The sequence below is a fragment of the Salvelinus fontinalis genome, chromosome 5, assembly GCF_029448725.1.
Source record: "Salvelinus fontinalis isolate EN_2023a chromosome 5, ASM2944872v1, whole genome shotgun sequence".
NCBI classification, from domain to species: Eukaryota; Metazoa; Chordata; class Actinopteri; order Salmoniformes; family Salmonidae; genus Salvelinus; species Salvelinus fontinalis.
This window is the reverse complement of record NC_074669.1, coordinates 53,447,112-53,465,266: the sequence shown is the minus strand read 5'-3', so window position 1 is coordinate 53,465,266 and position 18,155 is coordinate 53,447,112. Positions and strand designations below refer to the sequence as shown.

The following is an 18,155-nucleotide window of genomic DNA, read 5'->3' as shown; positions in this document are numbered from 1 at the left end:
TCCCCGAGCTGACAAGGTAAAAATCTGTCGTTCTGCCCCTGAACAAGGCAGGTAACCCACTGTTCCTAGGTCGTCATTGTAAATAAGAATTTGTTCTTAACTGACTTGCCTAGTTAAATAAAGGTGAAATGTAAAATAATAATTAACATTCGGCCGTGGTTGGGAGTCCTATAGGGCAGCGCACAATTGGCTCAGCGTCGTCCGGGTTTGGAAGGGATAGGGCGTCATTGTAATTAAGAATTTGTTCTTAACTGACTTTCCTAGTTAAATAAAGATTACACACATACTGACCAAAAAGTCATTTTGTTGGCATTTATGTATGTCCCCATTACCAGTAAAACATAATCAGAACCTAATTCTTTCACTTGCTGTGCTGTTTTGTTGTTAATTTGTTCAGTCGTTTCATTCTCAACCAGGATTTCATCATACATGTCAAGCAGTGAAGTTTCAGCTCTCTGTTCGTGGCCTCTTCCTCGGTGCGCACTGTCACCATGTCCGTTTCCATCTTGTCCAGCTGTGTATGTAACATTTCACGTAAACCCTGTTTCTTGTATGCATCGAAGTAGCGGTCCTTGTACATAGCATCGAGCATGGCGGTGACACCTTAAAGAGCGAATGCCACCGACTCGCTTGTTCACAGCCTGTGTTGGCAGTTTTTATAAGCAGTCGTTTCAATGCCATGTGGTGGTTTATTTCTTTACTATCAAATGAGGAGAGACAAACTTATCACACAAGTCAGAGTTATACTTTAACTAAATCTTGAATCACTTATTAATAATAGAGGTCAATACAACGCACACACATATATGTGTGTGTGTGTGTAACTCCGGTAGGGCAACATCTGAAATCTAGTGCACTTGGTATTGTGTATATATATATGTGTGCGTTGTATTGACCTCTATTATTAATAAGTGATTCAAGATTTAGTTAAAGTATAACTCTGACTTGTGTGATAAGTTTGTCTCTCCTCATTTGATAGTAAAGAAATGAACCACCACATGGCATTGAAACGACTATATAATATATATAAGTGAATCGATTGAGTGCTCTACGATAATGATGGCTGGTCGTCGATTCACGGTCAAATGATTCGTTGAGAGCCGCGAGACAAAAGTACAAAAGTATTTTATAGCCAAGATACACCCCTTTCAACCTACATGACGAACAACAGATATATAGAATGGGTCACAAGGTTAAGATTTGTATGAAAGATACTGTTTGCTATGTATTATAGGTATCTGCTGTGTCAACAGTTTTCATTGTATAGAGACCAGTGTCTGGCCTTCTGACTCCAAACTGGAACCATCTCTCCCTGGTACGGTATAGAACAAAAACATTAACTCATGCTCTGGAATGCTCTTTAGGTTTTATCACCCAGAAGACATCGTAAATCTCCTGTCAGTGTTATCTCCCAGAGGCCCATCCTCAGTAGAACACACACAAAAGTTAAGAATACTCCATTCTGTTGAATAAAACAACCATTTGATGCAATAAAAGTATTATAACATAATCTTGCAATTTTGCTCTCACAGCCATGACAGAGGGTATCACGTCTGCTGCAGTTGATGAGCTTATTTCTCGAGTCAGTTGTTCGAATGGAGCTAGCTAGTGTGTTCATGGTTCCAAGTTTCAAACATGTTCTCAAATGCCATTGAAATGGCAGCAGCGGAATGACAACCAGCATTTTCATGAGCATGCAATACGACTTTCCTCAGTACGAAATCCTTGACGACCCATTGGGATGTCAGACTCGGCATGCTCATGGGGTTGATATCGCCGGTCCAAATGTCAGTCGTGAAGCTAATAGCAGTGACGCTATTAGTGTGTTACTCCGGTAGGGCAACATCTGAAATCTAGCGCACTTGGTATTGTGTACCGGTGCTCAACCAGTCGGCAAAAGCCAACCTCACCCACGACAGAGAACTGTTGATTGTCAAGGGCAAGGAATTCCATTATCTTGCTGTTAATGGATTTCCCCTTTGAGTTGTCTCGCTGAACTTTTCTTACTCTTTCGAATGGCTGCTCGACTTGTTGACTGCTCGATCCACACAGCAGACGTTGTGTGGGCTAGGTTAGGAATGCTGTGTTGCGTGTGTAGCGCCAAATTTTTCGTAGCGTCAGTATGTCATGTTATATAGGTATGCACGTCAGCTTTGACATCGGGCGGTGAACTAGACATCGGGCCGATACCGATGTTGGCATTTTTAGCTAATATTGGCCGATTCAGATATATCGTGCATCCCTAGTGTAGATTTCACCAAAGATGTTGTGGAAGGGTACTGTTCTTGTTAAAAAGGCACACTTTTCTTGTTGTCTTTAGGAATGTGAATAGTTGAAAACTTTCAATGTTCCAAATAACTTTCTTTCCAGCTTTTTATATCGCAGAGGTTCTGCTGCGTTCTGTTTCATAGTACTGGAATATAGACTGGAAGCCAGGTTGTGACACATCCCTCGCTCTCTCTTTTCCCAGAGGAGCGTCGGCAGTGACTCCCAGGGCCGCGTCACAGCAGCCAACAACCAGCGAGAGCTGGCAGCGGAAAACAAAAAGCCCTTCAAGTTCCTGCCGCTGCACGTCAACACCAACAAGAGCCGGGAGGCGCCCTCAGCCTCGGCCCCCGCAACCCCCTCCGTCGCCGCCACCGCCAAGAAGCAGAGCCCTGGCCTGGGTCTCAGGGACGCCTTCACCCCCTCCCTGCCCAGCAATGACACCCCCAGGCTAGGTAGAGGGGCCGAGAGAGGGCTCCTTCCCCCTAGGGAGGATGGGAGAGGAGAGCTCAGCATCGACAGTAGCCAGGTAGGCAACGTCTAGGCACTTGGGATTACTGAAGGATTAGGGCTTTTCAGGACTTCTATTTTAGACTACACACAGACAGTATATGTTTTGTTTGATCAACTACTTATTGCACAATGCAAATGATTGAAGTTTGTAGTTTTTTAATACTTAGTTAAAATAGAACAGACAGGACAATGCATACGATAAAGGTAGTTTAGTTTTGGGTTAATTTGTCCTACTCAGTAACCCATTTTGGACAAAATTATATAAATAGCATACCTTGAATGGTGAAAATGCTGTTCCAAGTATGCTTGCACTGAACTGATCGTCATGTACTGTCTGCAAACGATCACATGGTGTGCTGTGTTCTCGCTCCTGTAAGAAAATAAATGGTAGAACAAGGATGGGAGCCTAGGCGAGCAAGATGACGATGAAACCAGTGTGTATTGAGGGCAATTTAAAAAAAAATATGCCACCACCGCATGTTCCCAAGTGAGTTCTGCCCTCGTTTAGCTCAGTCTGCAGTGAGCGGCCTGGTATCCGCGCTCTCTCACACTATTTCTCTGTCTCGCTCTCTCTATCATTTACACTCGCAGACCTGCACGTACACATGCTCTCTCTCTCTCTCTGTTGTCACACTATCTCATACACACCCTGTCCCTCACACACCCTCACACTCTCTGGTGTCCCTGTCAGGTGGTGAGCAAGCTGGTTCAGATCCGGGAGTACATCGGCAAGGCCAGCTCCATGAGGGATGACCTGGTGGAGAAGAAGGACATCCCGGCCAACGTGGAGCGCCTCACCCACCTCATCGCCCACCTCAAGGAGCAGGAGAGGTCCTACCTCCGCTTCCTGCAGAAGATGCTGGTCAGTACAGTACACTGGCTTATCCTGGCTTTCTCACTGTCTCTCTTTCTGTGTCTCGTTGTTTTTCTCCTTTTCTCTCGCTTTGCTTTGATCTGTCTCATTTATTTTTTATTTTTTATCTCTTTTGGCCCATCTCTCTTTCCATCCTTCTGTCATTTAAGGATGAAAGGGGCTGCTTTCGGAAGACTTTTAGTTTCAATTCACTTTTTCTATGGTATTGATAGTAAAAACAAGCTACGCTAGCCTTCTTGGGCTTTTGCTTGTTAAAACTTCTTATGGCTGCATCCCGCTACCGGGATCGATATGACAGCAGCCAGAGAAAGTGCAGGGTGCCAAATTCAAACAACAGAAATCTCTTAATTAAAATTCCTCAAACATACATGTGTCTTATATAATTTTAAAGGTAATCTTGTTGTTAATCCCACCAAAGTGTCCGATTTCAAATATGCTTTTCAGTGAAAGCACTACACCATAGGTCACCATCAAACCACAATAAGCACAGACATTTTTTCAGCGAAAGATAGCAATTAGAAAAAGTAGAAATATAGATAAAATTAATCACTAACCTTTGATTATCTTCATCAGATGACACTCATAGGACTTCATGTTACACAGTACATGCATGTTTTGTTTGATAAAGCCTCCACTATAACGTGACGAAATGTCCAAAAGTTCCGTAACAGTCAGTAGAAACATGTCAAACGATGTACTGAATCAATCTTTAGAATGTTGTTAACATACATCTTGAATAACGTTCCAACCGGAGAATTAGATTGACTTCAGAAGAGCGGTGGAACGGACGTCCTCCTCATGTGAAGGCGCATGGTGAATGGGTGATCAGCTTGTGGCAGTGGTGACTAATTCCTGTCTCCTTCGGCCCCCTTCACATTAGAGTCATCAGACAAAGTTCTATTGACTGTTGACATCCAGTGGAAGCCGTAGGAAGTGAAAGCTCATCCATATCTCGCTGTAATTTCATTGAGAGCTTGGTTGAAAATCGGCCACCTCAGGAAAAAGTTCAAACAGGAAGTGGAACTTCTCAGGTTTTTGCCTGCCATATGAGTTCTGTTATACTCACAGACATAATTCAAACAGTTTTAGAAACTTCAGAGTGTTTTCTATCCAATACGAATAATAATATGCATATATTAGCAACTGGGACTGAGGAGCAGGCCGTTTAATATGGGCACCTCTGTGCACCTTTCATCCAAGCAACTCAGTACTGCCCCTGCAGCCATAAGAAGTTAAAGAAGCCTGCAGTCCACTGCTTCTTTCTCACATTGCTGTTGATAGTTCAAGTAGTTGTGTTTGGGAACTTTTCACTGCACCCTGGTCATGTATATATTTTTTAATGCCAAGGTGTCTGAAACACGCCGACAAGACAGTCGTGTGTCTTGTTCCATTTGGCAGACAAATCTAGGACATGACACGCATTGCTTCTGAACTGCTGGATGGCACGTGTCATTTGATCTTGCTATCAATATTAAATAGGTGACCCCCCTCTGGCATTTATGTGAGTAATTATCAGCAGTCCTATTTTCATTATTGTATACTAATTTTATCACTCCAACCACTGTTCAGGTATTACATTGAAAGGGAAGGAAATGCTTGAGGAGACCTGGTTTCCATAGCTACTACACAGTCAGTATAGGTCAGGCCAAAGAGGGAGCTTGCAGTACGTGCCTACTATTTTACTGACCGCCCCCTCTTCTGTAGGCAAGGGAGAACGAGGAGGACGAGGCGGGAACACAGGACTCGGCCGTGGGTTCAGGCTCATTGCCAGAGAGCGCCTCCCTCAACATGGAGGTGCGCTCCTCGGACGCCTCCAACGCCACCGTGAGTAGCCATTCCTTTAGTTCTGACAGCCCCTCCTGCTTCAGCTAGTTTTTTAAAATTATTTGCTTTTGTATTAGAGGTGTTTATCTCGTTTGTGACCAATCCAATCTGATACGCTGACTAGGGATATGCATTACAATCTCTACCAGATAGTAAGACGCTGCTTCTAGAAGTAGTCACCCAAGCAGACCGAGGCTAATCTTATTGCCCACCATCCCTCACTCTCCCTCCCCCTCTGCATCCCTCCATCCCCCTTCCATTGCTGGTGTAACACCAGGAAGTCTGCGCGGTCAGCATCTGACGCACAACCAGATTTGCTTGTGCGGGCGATTTTTCTAGTGTGTGTGTGTCTCCAACAGGGCCGTGTTGCAGGCCGCAGTGAACAGAAGGAGGAGCTGGAGAACTTGAGGAAGCAGCACGAGCTCCTGAAGAAGATGCTGGAGCAGCAGGAGCAGCTCAGGGCTCTACAGGGCCGCCAGGCAGCACTACTGACCATGCAGCACAGCTCCCAGCACGCCTCCCACACCATGGCTGACACCGGTGAGACACGGGCCGTATAGAGAGGGCGCATGCAAAGGAGCACACACTCTGACTGGACACACAGCGCACATGCAGAGTCGGTAGCTACACACACATACGTAACCTTTTTTATTTGGTGTGTGTGTTCCAGTGCCGACAGAGACCACAGGCAGTGTGTCAGGGCTGAGCATCACCTCGGAGCTGAACGATGAGCTGAACGACCTCATTCAGCGCTTCCACAACCAGCTGCACGACTCCCAGGTACCAGCAACATACAATACCGGGTCGTAGGAATTAGGGCACACCGTAGCCAAAAGTATTAGCGTTTTCTTCTGTCTGATGCCTAATGAATACAACCCTGGCAAACATCAAAATGTTTACTTTACGCCACAGGCTGATGTGGTAATAACAAGGTATTGTTACCCCTCTATTACAGACGTGGTGTATAACCCTGTAACTAGAATGATTACATTTAAATGAAGGGATAACTCGGCAAAATGAAGTCTTCATGTTGAGTAATTAGAACTTGTTACCATTTTATTGTCACTTTATCCTGTGTGGTAATGTGAAGTGCTACCCATCAAAGTAATATATGCTGAGTTATTTGTGTTCATGCACCTACTAACATCCTGTGTCCCTTTCCTTCCTCAGACCAAGGCAGCAGTCCCAGACAACCGCAGACAAGCCGCGAGCCTCTCCCTCTCCCGGGAAGTCTGCCGCTCTCGCTCCTCCCAGCCGTCCCCTCCTCCCCACTCTGCCGCCTCCTCCTTCCTCCGTCCCCCCCCTCTCACCTCCCTGACCTCCATCACCCCTACGTCGGCCTCGGCGGCGAGCGCGAAGCTGACCAAGCTGCAGGAGCTGCAGGACAAGAAGCAGACCATGGACAATATCCTGCAGGAGCTGCACTCGCTCCGCGACCAGACCCTCAACAACAACTCCTGTAAGTTATGGTTTGTCTCTGTAACTGACTAGGAGTAGGTTAACGCCGTCAGGGATGGAGGCCTGGAGAGGGGGGAAGTTATATATATATTTTTTTCTTATTTTAACACCTGCAACTGCCCTTTCCTGCAATCATAACAAACTTTTACATGTTTTCTTTTTTTTTGTGGCGCAGCTCCCATCTTAGGTTCTTTGGGGAGAACCCTGGTGCATATGATAGAAGCTTGTAAGTTTGCTGTTGTGCATGTGTGAGTGATGTGTGGGTTGGTCCCTCAGGTCGCAGCGCCAGTGTGTCCCTGTCCTCTCAGCATAGCCTGGCTCTGGGCGCGGGCCCCTCCTCGGACCGCCCATCTGCCCTGTACAGAGAGCCCAATGGGGCCTCAGCCATAAGAAGGGACGCCTCCACCTACCACCCCTCCACACACACCCAGCAACCCCAGCATGAGGACGCCCCAGCTGACAAACTCCGGTACTAAACTCAAACTATTATTATGATCAGTGCACATCACACCACAGTTGTATTCATGGGGCAAAAAAAGGAAGAAAACTGACAAACGCAGAGGGACTTCCTGGACTTGCCCAAATCAAGTTTTATTGGTTGCATACACATATTTAGCAGATGTTTTTGTGGATGTAGCGAAATGCTTGTGTGCTCCAACAGTGCAGTAACATAAAAAAATTCGCAACAATACACACAAATCTCTAAAACAATGGAAATGTATAAATATATGGACGAGCAATGTCCGGAGTATAGGTATGTATGTATGTACACTACCGTTTAAAAGTTTGGGGTCACTTATACATTTCCTTGTTTTTTAAAGAAAAGCATATTTTTGTCGATTTAAAATAACATCAAATTGATCAGAAATAGAGTGTAGATGTTGTAAATGACTATTGTAGCTGGAAACGGCAGAATATTTTTTATATGGAATATCTACATAGGCGTACAGAGGCCCATTTATCAGCAACCATCAATCCTGTGTTCCAATGGCATGTTGTGTTAACTAATCCAAGTTTATCATTTTAAAAGGCTAATTGATCATTAGAAAACCCTTTTGCAATTATGTTAGCACAGCTGAAACTGAAGATTTCGTACAAAGCCGTGTACTACTCCCTTCACAGAACAACAAGAACTGTCTCGAACCAGAATAGAAAGAGGATTGGGATGCCCCGATGCACACCTGAGCAAGAGGACAAGTACATTAGTGTCTAGTTTGAGAAACAGATGCCTCACAAGTCCTCAACTGGCAGCTTCATTAAATAGTACCTGCAAAACACCGGTCTCAACGTCAACAGTGAAGAGGCGACACCGGGATGCTGGCCTCTAGCAATTTGATGTTATTTTAATGGACAAAAAAAATGTGCTTTTCTTTCAAAAACAAGGAAATTTAGAAGTGATCCCAAACTTTTGAATGGTGGTGTATGTGTACAGTGCATTTGGAAACTGTTCAGACCCCTTGACTTATCCACATTTTGCTACCTTACAGCCTTATTGTAAAAGGGATTAAATAGTTTTCCCCCCTCATCAATCTACACAGAATACCCCATAATTAATTACAAAGGAAAAAACGTTTTTTAGACATTTTTGCAAATGTATTAAAAATAATGAAAATGTTACATTTACTTAAAGATATACTTCTCCTTAATGCAACCGCTGTGTCAGATTTCAAAAAAGCTTTACAGCGAAGGCACACCATGGAATAATCTGAGTACAGCGCTCAGAGACCACAACAAGCCATACAGATACCCGCCATGTTGTGGAGTCAACAGAAGTCAGAAATAGCATTATAAATATTCACTTACCTTTGATCTTCATCGGAATGCACTCCCAAGAATCCCAGTTCCACAAATGTTTGTTTTGTTCGATAAAGTCCATAATTTATGTCCAAATACCTCCTTTTTGTTTGTGCGTTTAGTTCACAAATTCAAATTCACAAGGCGCGAGCACTAGGTCCAGACAAAGTCAAAGTTCTATTACAGTTTGTAGAAACATGTCAAACGATGTATAGAATCAATCTTTTGGATGTTTTTATCATAAATCTTCAATGTTTCAACCAGACAATTCCTTTGTCTTTAGAAATTAAAAGGAACAGAGCTCGCTCTCACCGACCGCACGCCTGACTTAGCTCATGGCATTCTGCCAGACACCTGGTTCAAACAGCTCTTATTCTCTCCCCCTTCACAGTAGAAGCCTGAAACACGGTTCTAAAGACTGACATCTATTGGAAGCCTTAGTGTAAATTTGGTCTGATTGCACTTCCTATCTTGGATAGGCAAAGACTTGAAAACCTACAAACCTCAGATTTCCCACTTCCTGGTTGGATTTTTTCTCAGGTTTTTGCCTGCCATATGTGTTCTGTTATACTCAGACATCATTCAAACAGTTTTTGAAACTTCAGAGTGTTTTCTATCCAAATCTACTAATAATATGCATATCTTAGCTTCTGGGCCTGAGTAGCAGGCAGTTTACTCTGGGCATGCTTTTCATCCGAATGTGAAAATAGCACCACCAACCTTAAGTTAAGTATTCAGACCTTTTACTCAGTACTTTGTAATCGTTGCCAAAGCTGCTTCAACAGCCTAGAGTCTTCTTGGGTATGACGCTACAAGCTTGGCACACCTGTTTTTGGGGAGTTTTTTGCATTCTTCTCTGCAGATCCTTTCAAGCTCTGTCAGGTTGGATGGGAAGTGTCGCTGCACAGTTATTTTCCGGTCTCTCCAGAAATCTTCGAGCAGGTTCAAGTCCGGGCACTGGTTGGGCCACTCAAAGACATTCAGAGACTTGTCTCAAAGCCACTCCTGTTTTGTCTTGGCTGTGTGCTTAGGGTTGTTGTCCTGTTGGAAAGTGAACCTTCCCCCTAGTCTGAGGTCCTGAGGACTCTGGAGCAGGTTTTCATCAAGCTTCTCTCTGTACTTTGCTCTGTTCAGCTTTCCCTTGATCCTGACTAGTCTCCCAGTCCCTGCCTCTGAAAAACATCCCCACAGCATGATGCTGCCACCACCATGCTTTACCGTAGAGATGGTGCCAGGTTTCCTCCAGATATGACGCTTGGCATTCAGGCCACAGAGTTCAGTCTTGGTTTTAACAGACCAGAGAATCTTGTTTTCTCATGGTCTGAGAGTCTTTAGGTGCCTTTTGGCAAACTCCAAGCGTGTTGTCATGTGCCTTTTTTTACTGAGGAGTGGCCTCCGTCTGGCCACTCTAACATAAAGGCCTGATTGGTGGATTGCTGCAGAGATAGTTGACCTTCTGACAGGTTCTCACCATCTCCACAGAGCAACTCTAGAGCTCTGTCAGAGTGACCATCGGCTTCTTGGTCATCTCCCTGACCAAGGCCCTTCTCCCCCGATTGCTCAGTTTGGCCGGGCGGCCAAATCTAGGAAGAGTCTTGGCGGTTCCTAGCTTCTTCCATTTTTAAGAATAATGGAGGCCACTGTGTTCATGGCCACTGTGTTCAATACTGCAGATATTTTTTGGTACCCTTCCCCAGATCTCTGCCTCTATATAATCCTGTCTCGGAGCTCTACTGGCAATTCCTTCGACCTAATTACTTGCTTTTTGCTCTGACAACTGTGGGACCTTATATAGACAGGTGTGTGCCTTTCCAAATCATGTCCAATCAATTGAATTTACCACAAGTGAACTCCAAGTTGTAGAAACATCTCAAGGATGATCAATGTAAACAGGATGCACCTGAGCTCAATTTTGAGTCTCAGCGAAAGGTCTGAATACTTATGTAAATTATGTATTGTGTGTAGATTGAGTTGTTTTTGTTGTTGTATTTAGTACATTTTACAATAAGACTAACATATCAAAATGTGGAAAAAGTAAAGTGGTCTGAATACTTTCCGAATGCACTGTATGTTATGGGATGTATAGACATTGCGGATAGTATGTGGATAGAATATTTAGTATGTCTGTAGGATAGAATATTATATATTCTGCAATAGTTGAATAGGATGGCATTGACTAGAGTACAGTATATACATCTGAAATGAGTAAAACAGTATGGAAACATTAAAGTGACCAGTGTTCCATGTCTATTGGGACTACCTGGACTTGTGTGCCCTAATGAATACAACCCAGTGCCAATGAAGCAAAGGAGACGAGTAGAGGGAACCAAGTCAGACTATTAGCATGCACCCTTTGTATCTCTCCTGTACCGGCAGCTGAAGATCCATACTGCACTGTTCCTTCAGACAAACTCTACCATCCATCACCCTTATCCCTCTTATTCATTCATCAGTCGGCGCAACAATAGATCCAATTAGTTAAGTGTCACTCCTTCATTGATTTCAGTTGTCCGTGTATCAACCTTGGTCTCTTTCCCACATTCCATTTCTCCCTATTCATTCCCCCACATTCTCTCTGAAATTTGACTCAAAAGAAAGACTTGTGGTGCTTTCAATTCTTGAGGGGGGTGCACACTTTGGGCAGAAGGCCAATCCAATCCTTTTAAATCCTCGAGGTGGAGACATTTAAAACAGAATCAAACCATTTTAAAAAAACAGAATCCCCCTCCCACCACAGGAAGCTGAAGGAGGTGCACAAGCGTCTGAACGAGCTGCGTGAGCTGGTGCAGTACTACGAGCAGACATCGGACATGATGGTGGACACGGTTAACGAGAACGTGAAGGAGGAAGAGGAGGAGGCGGAGACTGAGGAGGACGGCTCCATGCTGGAGACAATGTTCGACTCGGAGCAGGAGAACCGCCGGCCCCCCATCACAAACATCAGGTACTTGAGGGACAGACGGAGTAGGGTGAAGTCATTATTACAACTCATTAGAGCTGTTTATTAGTGGGCCTTGTCCATTTGTTACTAAGCATCATTCGAACCGGAAACCACTGACAATAACTGGTTAGCTTCAAACCAAGCATATAATCTGTTCCCTTCATGTGCCCCACATTACCAGGTCTTTATTGTAAAAGATAGCCAGGCAAGTCATTGAGAACAAACTAAGAAATATTATTTAGATGAATACAATTCCCAAGGGTAAATCATGGCAGAAAGTGAAATTGAGTCTTGACCCTCTTCTCCATCTCTCTTTCCCCTGGTCAGAAACCCACAGCATTCTGGGAACTGGACAGAAATGAACAGTCTGACCAACGGCCGAGGAGGAGGCAGCACCAACAACCACGCTGACGGCAGGCTCAACACCGAGTGTGAGATCAACAACCGCTGTGCAGCAGCCAACCTCCGCAGCCTCAACATCCCCTCAGCCATAGGTAGCGCAACGCACATTACATGCTGTACACCTGTACACCCCCCCCCCCCCCTGCTGTTCTCACACATACACACAACCCACTCATCTCACTAACCCTGATTTGTCTCTGCCTCTACCAGAGTGCCAGTACAACCGGCCCTACAACCAGGTCAATGACGATGATGATGACGATGCCCTGGAGGATGAAGAGGTGCGGGGGGCCAGGGGCCGGGACAGCGAGGGCTCGAGCAGGAGGAGCAGCCTGGGGAACGAGGACGCAGACTTCGCCCACAAAGTTCACCGGCTGCAGACGGCCAAGCAGAAACTACGGCAGCTCCAGGAGCTGGTGGCCATGGTGCAGGTGAGAGGACTGACTAGAAGCAGAGAAACATAGCATAGTGCAAGTCAGTAATGGGACCAATCTCATCCAAAAAGTTTACTCAAGTTTGCCAAAAAGCACCTGGATGATCATCAAGACTCTTGGAAGAATTTTCTATGGACGGATGATTCAAAAGTATAACTTTTTGGATGCCATGGGTCCTGTTATACCTGGCGAAAACCAAACACTGCATTCCAAAGTAAAAACCTTACACCAACGGCCAAGCATGGTGGGGATAGTATGATGGTTTGGAGATGCTTTGCTGCCTCAAGACCTGGACGACTTACCTTAGAGCAGAATTCCTGTTCCTTCCATTATCAGAATTCAACAGGGAACTGTCAGGCCATCTGTCTGAGCTGAAGCGCAGCTCGGTCATTCAGCGAGGCAGTGAGCCAAAATACACAAGTCGACATGAAAATGTCTAAAAAGCAATACATTTGATGTTGTGGACTGGCCTAGTCAAAGTCCATACCTAATCCCAATTGAGATGATGTTGTGGCAGGACAAGAAGTGAGCAGTTCATCCTTGAAAACACAAATGCCACGGAGTTACAGCAGTTCTGCATGGAAGAGTGGGCCAAAATTCCTCTTCAGCGATGTGAATGACTGATCAACAACTACAGTAAACATTTGGTTGGAGTCATTGCAGCTAAAGATGGCACAACCAATCATTGAGTGTAAGGGGGCAACACATTTTTCAAACAGGGGCTTTGGGTGTTGTATGTAATTGTTGTGTTATTTGTTCACTCAGGTTCCCTTTATCTAATTATTAGGTTTTGGTTGAAGATCTGATAACATTCAGTATAAAAAAAAAAAAGTGTATATATATGCAAAAGCAGATCATATAAAAGGGGGGCAAATACTTTTTCACAGCGCGTGCGAGTAGAAACATATCAACACACACAAATAAGTCAATAATACAAAATAGACCACATGGTACAGAATCTAAAATGACCATGGTGCAGCTGACTGGTCTAGACAGTTAAGAGTGGAGGAGGACCCTTTTACATTCCAAGAAAATAAAGAGCTGGAATTTGAGCCGTTCAAGATGGGCAATGGCCTTACGGAATAGTAACCATGTGACTTTCTGTCTCCCAGAGTGACGATACAGACGCCACCACGGCCAACGAGGACGAGGGCCTCCACCAGCAGCCCAACAACACCAGAGGTGCTGCTGCTGGCTCCTCTGCAGCAAGGAGCCCCAGAGACCTCACCCTCACAGACAAGGCCAGGTAGGAAACTCACTCACACCCATACGGAGCACTAACACACACACCCGCGGTAGAAGCCGTTGAACCATCATAAGTGTATGAAAGTACCTCCGTCTATTTATATCTGAGTGAGTGAATTTCTGCCTTTAAGCGTGTGTGAATTACACCGCCGGTGATTCTGTTTGTGAATCTAAAATAAGTTGTGTGTCTCAGGGAGAAGCTGTATGAGGAGAAGCTTCGTCAGCAGCAGCAGGAGTTGCAGCAGCTTCACGAGGAACGCCAGCGGCTGATGGAGATCCAAGACCAGATCCAGGACCTGCAGTGGGCCTGCCCCGACCTGCAGGTAACACACACTGAGCACACACCACTCTATTTCCTGATTGATTGTGTTGAAAGGCTTTGGTGTCAGAACTTGTTTCTGACTTTTTAACCTTAGTGCTCTATATTGGGAATAGGGTGTTATTTGAGAGAGCCTCGCCCTTCCTCTCTCCTATCATTCTCTCGCATACACGCTCTACCTCTCCCTCCCATCTTCTCCTCTCCAGTCATCGGTGTCCAGCAGCACAGTGAGTCAGCAGGCCCTGATGAGGAAGGTCCCGGCTGCAGCTTCCACCCCAGCCCCTGCTCCTGCTGCAGCCCCCAAAGCCAACGCTTCTCCTGCCGCCACCGCCGCGCTCAAACCCACAGCCCAGGCCGCCGCGAACGCCTCTGTCACTGACAACGAGGTGGGTTCTTGATTTGTTTTGATCTGACAGTGTCAATTCACAGTAACGTCAAGGATAGTATGCTCATCCCACGAACTTGATGGCTCGCCAAAATCATACAGAAGACTTTTTACCTGGATTTACCTGAGGGTTAGCGTGACCGAGTTAACCATGGCTGGATGTCAGGGAGCTGTATAGGAGTGTGAGTTATCATGCAGACGTAACCATGAAAATGACAGCGCTCATTTACCTTCATGTTTCCCCAGCAGCTGTGGTGTGAGATGCGGCGCCACCAGATCCTGCGGGAGGAGCTGCGCCAGCGGAGGAAGCACCTGGAGTCCCTGATGGCCGAGCACCAGAGGAGGAGCGGCCTCAGCGACTCCCCCTACAGGATGGAGGACTCGGAGGATCACGCCGCCTCCGCCACGCAGCCACTCGGCAGAGACGAGAGGTGAGCGAAGCGTTACCCCCCCCCCCCCCTAGATTAAGACCCCCAAATAATCGGGTGAATTCCATGATGTGAAGCGTTCTGAATGTATCAGATGGAAGTAGATTGATGCTGTTAGCCATCAAATGCTTTCATATCTACATGAAGTGCCTAGAGGGATTGGTTTTGTCTCTTGGTTGGGCCTTGATTGACTTTGTTACCTTCCTCAGGACCATGGCCACATGGGGCGGCTCCACCCCGTGTCAGCTGGACGAGGACGGCTACCCCTCTGAGTTGGGCGCTGAGGAGGAAGAAGAAGAGGAGGAGGAGGAGGATGAAGAAGAAGACGGAGCAGAGTCCAGCTCCAGTGATGACGTCCCATGCTACACTAGGAAGCAGAGATCCTACAGCAACAGGAAAACACTGGGCAGGTCTGTGAAAGAGGCATACAAGGAAACCCATTGTTTTTCAATTACGCATAAATATACAGGGCACAATAGTCTTAACCTCAAAGTCTATTTGATTTTGAATTTTAGGAACCCTTTAGGTATAAAAAAAACTATAATATACATATTTAACCCCTTATTTTTTTGGGCACAAAACTACCTTTGTGCTTCCATGTGTTTGTAGGGGTTACCTTCAGACGAGTCACGTGACACTTGTGGGGGTCGTAGAGCAAAGCGGGGAACACCAACGCGTTCGGGAGTCTCGTCTTTCCGTCGCAATAGTTTGTAGGCCAAACCGTTCCGCCGCCACAGACGTTTTCATGAGAAGACCAATTTCCGGGACGTCTCCTGGTCTGACTGACAACGCTGTGGCTCAGCCACCTTCCACCGCAGAAGCGAAAGGTCGACATGGGTGGATTGAGATGCAGCCCATGTAAACTGATATCACTAGCTTAAACTGACCTATTTGATTTATATATATATATATATATTTTATTATAGGTTTGTTAATAGACTCTTAAGGATTAATCCATTGTAGTAGTGATATGAGGGGTTAGGGTTAACCTTAACCTAACTCCAGTCCAAGAGATACTGAGTCTGCAGGCTTTTGATCCACCCCGTATGATTCTATTGATATATGGTTGAATACGGTATTCTACTGCTATTTATGTTCGTTTTCGTATAGTTTTTTTTATTGTTGTCGAGAAGGAACCTGCAAGTATGGACTTCGTTGGACGATGTATACCATATGTAGCCCCCATACATAATACAAATAAAACTTGAATCTTGGCATCATGAGAGTTCTGTGGGGAAAATTGGGTCTTGCATTCACAGCAGCACCCACAACTCGCTGGACACCCAATAATACAAATATATCACTCTCCCCCTTTGTGCTTTTTCTCCAGCAACGTTCTGAAGCCGCCGCAACAATTCGCATCCGAAGCTAGTGGCCGTCCCTCTCCCCGTTCTCGAGCCAAAGAACAGCAACAAGCCCACGGCGGCGTTAGCATCGGGGGTGCAAGGCGCCAGGAGAACCTGCGCTGGGCGGCCGAGCTATCCTTCCAGGAGGGTTCTGGCCCTGGGTCTGGGTTGGCATCACGCCACTGGCAGGAGCAGGTGGGCACACTACAGAGGCAGCTGGACTTCAGCACCAGCATGTGTCAGACCCTACTGCAGGATCAGCAGGTTGGTATAGCAGTTGGCCCACACTTCAGTCACCTAGGCTTATCTCAAACGTTTGACATGGTTGAGGCGTGCCTGATTTAGCCTGTCAGGTACGAGGCTAGCTGGCATGAGTAGTTTGGTTCCATTGTACCTGACGAGCTAAGGGAACCTCGCATGTTCACTTTGTGGAATGTATTGATTTTGGCATGAGGGGTTTGCACCATTTTTGTTCTTTGTACCCTCCAAGCTAAATTAAGTACCTCAAGTATTTTAAATGTTTGGAGTACACATCCGAACCAGGTCTCTCTTACCAAATGAGGTACTTGAGGTTCATTTAGCTTGCCTGGCACGTGGAGATTGTTTCCATTTTACATGACCAGCTAAGCCAAATAAAGTACACCAAGTATTTCAAATATTCTGAATATGATGTATTCGCCCCCTGGTCTGTTTCACCCAACCTATAGAGAAGGTAGCAGCAACCTAAGGCACACCGCCAAAAAATGTTTGGCATTTCTGCTCACTTTCCTTTCTGTTCAACGTCTATTACGTTTCACTAAAGTAAGTTAATAAAGAAAATGTATTACTCACGCCAGTCTTGTGTTAGAGGTGCCTAAATGGATTTTCTCCACGTTGTCATTGATATAGCACGGTGGCGGTGACACTTATTAACCTATAGGGCATGGTGTTGAATTTATTCAGCGTGTGTCGTCCTGATGGAAATGCCAACGCTGCTATTCCTTTATAGAAATCAGCCGTTGGCTTGAGTTCCTATTTGACTGGGTGTCAGAATCTGTATGGGGAAACCAACTGACGGACAGGTTCATGAATACCATTCTGTTCTCTCTCTCCCCCCTCTTTCTCCTGCCCTTCTCTCTCTATCCGTCTTTCAAACTTTCTTTCTCTCTCCAAACACACACACACACACTCTTTCTACATCTCTTCCTCTCACTCTTCTAACCCCCCCCCCCCCCCCCCCCCCCCCCCTCCAGACGTTGTCCTGCATGCTCCAGACCCTGCTGACGGGACCGTACAACGCGCTGCCCAACAACCTGTCCTCCCCTCAGGTTCACCTGGTCATGCACCAGCTCAGCCAATGTTACACACAGCTGGCCTGGCAGCAGAACAACGTCGAAAGGTAGACCGAACACACCGCTACAGACCAAAACAAATCGACTAGAAAAACGTATTCTATTGGTTTATTTACATTTTTGTCATTTAGCAAACGCCCTTATCCAAAGCGACTTACGACTCACTTAGTAGTAAGTGCATACTTGTTCGTACTGGTCCTCCATGGGAATCAAACCCACAACTCTGGCGCTGCTCTACCAACTGAGCCACACGGGACCCATTTGACACAGATGTACAACAAACATTGCACCATATTTTAGCAATATACTGCAGCTAATTCTCATCTTAAGTCCCCAGAAACGTTACTAATAAGTTAATGTCACTGGCTGATTTTACTGCATGAGGGAAATTATCAGCGTCTGTTTTCCAGACCTCACAATTCAGTTTATGAACATTTTATTTATTGCAGCTCTGGGTTGTTAGGTTCACACGCATGTCATGTCTACGTTAATGTATAGTTCTAAATGCATAGTCAATTAACCGTGATTGGCTATCTGCAGTACATGTGAACATGAAATCAGACTTAAACTTGGGAATTCATGAATGTGATTTAGGT

General features: G+C 45.6%; 1 protein-coding gene across 9 annotated transcripts in view; it reads left to right on the top strand.

Annotated features, from left to right (window-relative positions):
• Positions 1-18,155, top strand: part of LOC129855821 (pericentriolar material 1 protein-like) — a 36,040-nt gene that overhangs the window by 5,575 nt on the left and 12,310 nt on the right. For 7 of the 9 annotated variants that reach the window (XM_055923866.1, XM_055923861.1, XM_055923859.1 and 4 more), the window contains 17 exons: positions 2,471-2,794; positions 3,470-3,640; positions 5,357-5,476; positions 5,836-6,016; positions 6,147-6,256; positions 6,647-6,935; positions 7,211-7,403; positions 11,466-11,672; positions 11,997-12,163; positions 12,282-12,502; positions 13,618-13,751; positions 13,944-14,073; positions 14,276-14,455; positions 14,701-14,885; positions 15,092-15,292; positions 16,213-16,492; positions 17,461-17,606. In XM_055923866.1, coding sequence (XP_055779841.1) covers positions 2,471-2,794; positions 3,470-3,640; positions 5,357-5,476; positions 5,836-6,016; positions 6,147-6,256; positions 6,647-6,935; positions 7,211-7,403; positions 11,466-11,672; positions 11,997-12,163; positions 12,282-12,502; positions 13,618-13,751; positions 13,944-14,073; positions 14,276-14,455; positions 14,701-14,885; positions 15,092-15,292; positions 16,213-16,492; positions 17,461-17,606 — 3,239 coding nt within the window. The remainder of the gene's footprint in view (positions 1-2,470; positions 2,795-3,469; positions 3,641-5,356; positions 5,477-5,835; positions 6,017-6,146; positions 6,257-6,646; positions 6,936-7,210; positions 7,404-11,465; positions 11,673-11,996; positions 12,164-12,281; positions 12,503-13,617; positions 13,752-13,943; positions 14,074-14,275; positions 14,456-14,700; positions 14,886-15,091; positions 15,293-16,212; positions 16,493-17,460; positions 17,607-18,155) is intronic. The other 2 variants (XM_055923867.1, XM_055923862.1) reach the window with 1 other exon arrangement.